This window comes from Pholcus phalangioides, unplaced genomic scaffold (genome assembly GCF_987345545.1).
Source record: "Pholcus phalangioides strain wild (caught in Gottingen) unplaced genomic scaffold, Ppha-v1.0 ptg000042l_1, whole genome shotgun sequence".
NCBI classification, from domain to species: Eukaryota; Metazoa; Arthropoda; class Arachnida; order Araneae; family Pholcidae; genus Pholcus; species Pholcus phalangioides.
In genome coordinates this window covers 14,158,764-14,166,801 of record NW_028301628.1, presented here as the reverse complement: position 1 = coordinate 14,166,801, position 8,038 = coordinate 14,158,764, and the positions used below count along the sequence as shown (strand labels likewise).

Below are 8,038 nucleotides of genomic sequence, written 5' to 3'. Positions count from 1 at the left end.
GATGTGTTGGTTTTGCACTTTATTCTTTTTTCCCCTTGTTTTTTCTGGTAATGTTTCGATGCTATTTTAGCAGGGGTGTACAACCTTTTGAGTTCACAGGCCAAATAAGTAGCAATTCTGCCATTTGCACTTTTTGGAAACTTGTACTATGTCGTGATCATATAACCTGTATTTTACGGGACATTCCCGTAATTTTGGCCATCCCAACCTTTTCATAAAATGTCCTGTTTTTTCCCCTTATATATTTTCAACAGGGCTTACTCAAGTTTTGAAATCAAGAATTGAGAAAATTTTCATGACTCATAAATTGACACCTTTGAAAATTTTTTTGGCTGTAATTAACTGCATTACTCAATACATTTTGACATCTAATGTAAATTTTTCCTCTTCTTTCAAAAAATACTTTTTTTTTTTACATTGAAACATCAAGGTGTTCATTTAATTAAAGTTGCTCACTATTGAAAAAAAATTGTCAGAAGACACAAGTTATTAAAAGATATGTTCTGTGTTAGAGGTTATCAGCAGTATTTTTTTTCTGAAAGATTTAAAATTTAAATCAATTATTTTACAAGCATGCATATGGCCAAGCCCCAACATATCGGGGATTACAACTCTTTTTATAAGTAATAAAGTCTTATTTTTTTTCTCTTGAGATGCTCCTTCTAAACTTGTTATATGAATTGAATATCTAGGTTAATTTTTCCCAGGGTTGGTAAAAAAAACCGGGTTTTTTGGTTTAAACCAGGTTGCTGCTACTTATGGGAAAGAAAATGTATGTGAGGTAATGTAACAACTAGTACACTAGTCTTTTTCCTTTAAGGACAGCTGGTGTCTTTATTAGATTATAGGATCATCTGCCCCTAGCATGATGGTGTCACTACTGTAGCTGCTTCTTTGTGGAAGGAAAAAGAAACCCTGTGAGATAATACACACATTTAGATGTGTGATGCAATCCTTATTCATGAATTTGCTAAAGATAAAGCATCAGAATGTAGCCAAAGGTTAGAAAATGTAAGAATGAGAAATTTTGGCTTTTATATATAACTTTAAATAACTAAGATACTTCATATGAAAAATAAATATATATTCTGGCCACTTTTATGAGACTTTTTGAAAAAAAACCACTTATAAAATCTTATATCATTTAAAGATATACCATCAGAATGTACCCCAAGGATATAAAATGTGGTAAAAATAAAACATTTTGGCTAATAATGAACCAATATGATATTTTTCAAGGGAAAAAAATATTTAGGCAACTTTTATTTGATTTTTTGAAAAAAAACCTAGGTTTAAACCGAACAACCCTGATTTTTCCATCCAGTATATATTTGTATTTTCATGGTAATAAGTACCAATAGCTTATCTTTAATTTATTGAATCTTTTTATCATCAAGTCGCACATTATATTCATCGGACATTAAATCTCCGAAAGTGATGTCATCAGGTGTTTTACAAAGCCATGATCTACTGCGACAAAGGCAATTTACTACCAATTTTCTCTTCAGAAGAGGTGTCTGAATTAGTTATTGTTGAAATTAACTCTGGATCAGGTAATGATATCCGTTTCTTTTACCTCATCCTCAGTAATGATTTTGGTTCATTTTCACTTTTTGGGGGGAAAAACCCTTTCAAGTCTTTAATCAACATTGTTTTTTTAAATGACATTCTGAAGGAAAATTGCTTCACTATTGACAGAGTTTTAATGCATTAAGTTTATGGCAGGACTTGACAAATATAAGAAAATATTTTTGTTGCTAGCAAACTTTAAAGCTAAGCATGGTTTTTGATCAAGGAAAATGGTCCTAAATAAATTTTTACTGCCTTTTTTCTTTTCTTCTCCCATGTTAGAAGACCTATTGTAATGAAATCGGGAAATTTTACTTGATCCTTGGACTCTAATATAACAATCGCACATGAAACGATTTTCTAGTTGCCATGCCCCTGGGATTTGTCAGGCCTTGGTTCATGGCTATTGGGGAAAAAGAATATATATATATATGGCTCATTCCATAACAAATCAACCAAAAAAATAAAGGGTTGGTTGCATGACCAACTCTGATTTTTTTCAAGTTTGCCACACGTACAGGTGGTGCCGACATGAGATCACCCTGCACAGCGTATTTGTGGAGTTACATCAATTTGAATTTTGTGGAACCATTGAAAAACCAAACAAATGGTTTTGCTCTTTTTTTTGTACAGCAGCTGTATGTAAAGCAATATAGAAGTGATAGGTATCTGTGAAAGCAGTATTTTCTGTATATTCGGAATAAAAATATTGTAAAATCTGAGTAGAAAGTGGGAGCATGATATCACAATTTGAGCTTCAAAAGTAAATTCTTTTTTAATGAGTAGCAGTCATATGTTGTTTGCATCCAATGAAATGGAAAGCTCTATCTGCATGTCCTTTGTGAGAAAAATGGCTGCAGAAATTCAATGTTCTGTCAATCTTATAAACTAAACTATTTCCAAAAAGTAAGGCGACACAAAGAAATTGATTGAACAGAAAGTTTCACCAAATACCATTGTTACAACAGTAAAAATTGAAACCCTAGTTCTTGAAGCTTTTTTGTTGAAAATAATGGCAGACTTTCGATAAAATCAAATTTCAAAAATTAGAAGTTCAAGGTGTGATATGATGCTCCCAGTTTCTACTCAGATTTTACAATAGTTTTATTCTGAATATACAGAAAATACTGCTTTCATAGATACCTATCACTTGTATATCGCTTTACGTACAGCTGCTGTCGCACCTCAAATTTGGGAAGCACAGAAATCTAACTTCAGCTGACCACCATTGTGGTGCCTGTGAGGTTGGAACCCGGGTCCACGCCATGTGAGTCTGTCGCTGTGACAGCTCTGCCACCACAGTGGCAGTCTTTTGGGACCAAAAAGACATCGCCGGTCCATTTTCTTTACTTTTCCCTAATAGTTATTGGTTAGCATCATCAGGAGGTGTATAAGTATATCATGAACCGATACGTGCCTTTTATCCCAAAATGAGACTCAGTTGATGACTATCGCAACAACCTTACCAGAGATGGGATTAATGGCACAGTTAAAGGGTTGAAAAACAGCTGAGTTAAATTTTTTACACAAGTCTCCTTCTACTTTATGTTTATTAGTAGAGTATGTAGCTTGTTGGCCTGTGTATTTTAGCAAGAGATTCCTTGTGGACCTCCTCCCCAGAGGTTGATACTGTATGCCTTTTCTTCAAAGAGAGAGCCATTACTCCTCAGAAGAGCTGGTCTTCAGTTTTCGGTTTTGAAAAGTCTTTCTACACAGAGCAGCCAGACCTTCCACACAATACTCACATGACATGAAAATTCATTTCCAAGTGACACAGTGGTAAGATGCTTTATGAAGATCGATGGATGTGTGGTGTCTCACGCAGACGACCCCCCAAGAGTCTGGTCAACGACCTCGAGTGTGTCACGTGATCCCGGGTACTGGAGACAACCGTCTGGAAAACAGAGCAGAGAGTCACTGCACACGAAAGCGTGAGGTTCGAAAATTTCTATGCCTGTCTTATTTTTTCATTAACCAAGATAATCGTGTTTGTGTCGTCGTAATAAATGTTTATTCCGAAGCTGTGGCTCTGTGTGGTGACTCCGCAGATGCACTATGAAGATTGCCATCAAGGTCCACAGGTTCGAATCTGACCAAAGAACACCAGAATCAATCAAGTTTTTTATCTACTGAGCCTGGAGCAACCACCGATAGATGGGCCTTCATTTTCCACCAAATTTCACTGGTTGGAAATTGCCATATGGTGATACATGACCAGAGGCAGTGTGTGGTAAAGTATGCACAATAAAATTCAAGTGTCTGCCTGGTTCACTTCTAATGTGGAATACATGTAACTACTGGAACACAAAACATGCTTGACTCCGATATCATAAATTAAATTTACGTTAGGTCTTCCACTTCCCCTACATATATAAACACAGAACATTCCAACATGCACCAATTCATTAAAAACAAGGTATGAAAAAAAAATGATTTTTTAAATTTAAATCTTTCTTTTAATTTAAATTTTCTTATTAATCAAAACAAATCTTGTTAGTCATTAAGAATTTTTTCACCTGATCTCTCAAATTTAATTCAACATTAATGAATAAACAAACTATAAGCAAGAAATATGAACATCAAAAATCTGTTTTTGTAACATGAAAGGTTGTTGAGCGTGAATTAACTTCATGGATTAAAATTTTTCTTTTAGAGCACTTAGAGATGTAAAAGTCTTGACAAAAAAATACCTAGGAGAATATTCAAAAAAATTTTTTGGAAGGATTACTATTGTAAATAACTTGAGAATATTCTTATTATTCTCAATAAGAATATTCTCCAGTTATTTATGGGGCCTAAATAGTCTTTCTAGAGATGAGATTCTCAAGAATATTTATAATTATGTATATTGTAATAGATATTTTTTATGAATAACATGAGAATATTTTCATGGAGGATAATACTGGAGAATATTCTTTTTAAGGTGACTATTATTTGAATAACTTGAGAATATTTTTATTATTATTGATGAGAATATTCTCGATTCTCTAGTCTTTTATTGATTTAAAATTCTCTAATAATGTTTTGAAAGATTCTCAAAAGAATATTCTCAAAGTTACTATTGTAGCGACCTCTACTTGAACTTTTACCGATTGCGGAAAAATAATTACGTCGCACTTCGCAATTTTCTGGTGCGAATATTTGTTACCTAGCAACGCAAGTTGCGATAAAAAATGGAATGTTTTTCTTCGTGTCAGCAAGCAACCATTGTTATGTGATGTCTTTCATTTTTATGTGTCCGTACCAAATTAAACATGTATTATTTAAAACCTTCTGATTGTTATTATATTTAATAATGGAGCTCAACAACCGGTCCTACAGATAGGCGCCTACACACCGGTGCCCTGCATCGGTCCCCAAACTGGCGACGCCGGACGTGATTTCGAACAGCAAGCTTCTCAAGGTAAGCGAGTAATCGTTTCCTCCATTCCAAATGGACAATCCGCCGAATGTAGATCGCGTCGCTATAAAGCCGCCTCCATTTTGGAGAAACAATCCAAACTTGTGGTTTATCCAACTAGAAGCACAATTCTCGATCGCAGCGATAACTGCCGATGCTACGAAGTTCAACCATACTATCGCTAGTATCGATGCCAATATTTTATCGACAGTCCAAGATTTAGTTCTAGAACCTCCCCAGCAGAATAAATATGACGCGCTGAAGACACGATTGATTCAGGTTTACGCGGAGAGCGAATCATCGAAAATCCGTACGCTACTGCAAGGTTTAGAACTAGGAGATCAAAAACCATTGCATCTGCTTGCCCGAATGTGTGATCTTGCCGGACGTGATTTTAGTGATGACTTGCTGAAATCGTTGTGGTTAGCGCGACTCCCCGCTAACGTCCAAGCTATACTAGCTGCTTCGAGCGAAGGGCTTCCACAACTCACTTCGATGGCAGATAAAATCGCTGAGTTGGCCATTCCAAATATCTGTTCAGCATCCGGTCGACCTGAGAACGCAATCAGCCAATCACTGGAGCAACAAGTCGCAGCTCTGACCAAAGAGTTGAGTGAGCTGAAGGCCACTATTCACACTTCACAGCGACAGCCTAGACCTAGATTCCGTCATCGAGAACGGTATTCTCGCTCACGATCCCACAGCCGAGCCCAATACAAACAAGCTGAAAATGGCTTCTGCTTCTATCACACCAGTTTCGGAGCTCAGGCTAAGAAATGTCAACAGCCCTGCTCCTTCAAAACCTCACCGGGAAACTAATAAAGCAGTCATCCACCGGCCAAGGCCACGGCTGCCAATTCGTTGACAGAGTCATACTGGCCGATCCTTCCACCAACTGGACTTTTTTGTTCGACACGGGCGCTGATGTGTCAGTCGTCCCGCGAACTGTCTTCAATACCCACAAGAAACCAGAGAAGTTGATTCTTACAGCCACCAATGGTTCCTCTATCTCAACTTACGGTACCAAACTTCTAACATTGAATTTGAACCTCCGAAGGACATTTGCTTGGCCGTTCATCATAGCCGACGTAACCCGACCAATTATTGGTGTAGATTTTCTATCGCATTTCAATCTGTTAGTCGATAGGAAACATCATCACCTCATCGATGGAACGACCTTGCTATCTGCCACTTGTTCCATTGCAAGAAATATCGCAGCTCCATCTTTTTGCTTGAACGGTATCGATCTATTATCATCGCCATATCGGGATATAGTCAAAGAGTTTCCTGATATTCTCCGTCCACACATCCAAAATAAGAAAATTAAAGAGCACAATATCAAGCACTTCATTGAGACTACAGGTCCACCAGTTTTTGCCCGACCTCGACGGCTTTCCACGGAAAAGTTGAAAGTTGCGAGGAAAGAGTTCGAGTTCGTGATGCAACAAGGACTTTGCCAGCCTTCGAAGAGTAGTTAGTCTAGTCCACTCCATCTAGTGCCAAAGAAATCAGGCGACTGGAGACCGTGTGGAGACTATAGAGCACTAAACAAAATCACAGTTCCTGATCGTTACCCGATTCCTTTCCTCACAGATTGCTCGCACATTCTCCACGGAACGACAATATATTCCTCAATTGACCTGATTAGAGCGTATCAACAAATTCCAGTGCACGAGCCGGATATTCCAAAAACATCAATTACTACACCATTTGGATTCTTCGAATTTCCGTATATGACCTTTGGATTACACAATGCAGCGCAGACCTTCCAGAGATTCATGAATACGATCCTACAAGGATTGGAATTCGTATTCTGTTATTTAGACGATATCCTGGTAGCTTCTCCAGACGAGCAAACTCATCTCCAATACTTACGTGAAGTATTCAGTCGACTTGACGAATACGGACTGTGCATAAATGTGCCAAAATGCATATTTGGCGTCCCGACCATCAAATTCTTGGGATATGAAATTAGCAAGAATGGACTCAAACCGTTATCCGCCAAAGTAGACGTCATCAAGAACTTTATGCAACCCACTTCCGCCACTTCCTTGCGTCGATTTCTGGGCATGTTGAATTTTTACCACCGGTTCATACCTAAGTGTGCGGACCTGCAGCGACCACTCACCGCTATGTTAGCAGGTCATGCGAAAAACCGCCGGAAACCACTCAATTGGACTCAACAAGCTTCACAAGCCTTCGCCGATGTCAAGGAAGCGCTATGCAACGCCACTTTGCTCGTTCATCCAAAGCCAAACGCGCACATTTCTCTCGTAGCAGATGCATCGGACAATGCCATCGGTGCAGTGTTACAGCAAGAGCATGACGGTGTGATCCAACCCCTCAGTTTTTTCTCTCGCACACTCTCCCAGTCTCAAGTAAAATACAGTGCGTATGACAGAGAACTTCTAGCTATTTATAGCGCAGTTAAACATTTCAAATGCCAGCTAGAAGGACGTAATTTTACCATTTATAGTGACCATTGTCCATTGATGTATGCCTTCAAACAAGACCGAACAAAGCTCCGCCTCGACAACTACGGCAATTAAATTATATCGCAGAATTTACTACTGATATCAGGTATATTCCCGGACCAAACAATGTAGTTGCTGACACTTTGTCACGCATCGCAACTATTGCTTCTCCATCACCAATCGACTACGATGCGATTGCTGACTCTCAATGTGACGATGAATTACGTGAACTTCAACAAAGCTCATCATTGAAAATCGTCAAACTGCGTTTGCCGGACAGTAATATAACGAAGCACTTGTTTTGTGACATTTCTACGGGACACATCCGTCCTTATATTCCAGAATCACACAGAAGACAAGCTTTTGAATCACTCCATACGCTTTCTCATTCAGGTATCAAAGCTACTACCAAGTTGGTTTCTCAACGCTTCATCGGGCGCAACATCAAAAAAGATTGTCAGGCGTGGACTATAGCATGCATTGCATGCCAACGTTCTAAAGTTCACAGACACACTCGTTCCGCTCTGGCCGAATTCAAAGTACCAAACAATAGATTTCAACACATCAATCTCGACATAGTTGGCCCACTGCCATT

At 38.3% G+C, this 8,038-nt stretch overlaps 1 protein-coding gene across 1 annotated transcript; it reads left to right on the top strand.

The window, feature by feature from the left end:
- The first annotated feature begins 5,002 nt into the window (after positions 1-5,002).
- Positions 5,003-5,788, top strand: LOC149064516 (uncharacterized). The gene has a single exon (XM_089255346.1). It carries the CDS (start codon positions 5,003-5,005, stop codon positions 5,786-5,788), a length of 786 nt encoding a protein of 261 aa, XP_089111472.1.
- The last annotated feature ends 2,250 nt before the right edge of the window (positions 5,789-8,038 follow it).

Excerpts from the sequence above, each read along its gene's own strand:
- LOC149064516 (XM_089255346.1), top strand. The coding sequence starts at position 5,003 with ATGGACAATCCGCCGAATGTAGATCGCGTCGCTATAAAGCCGCCTCCA.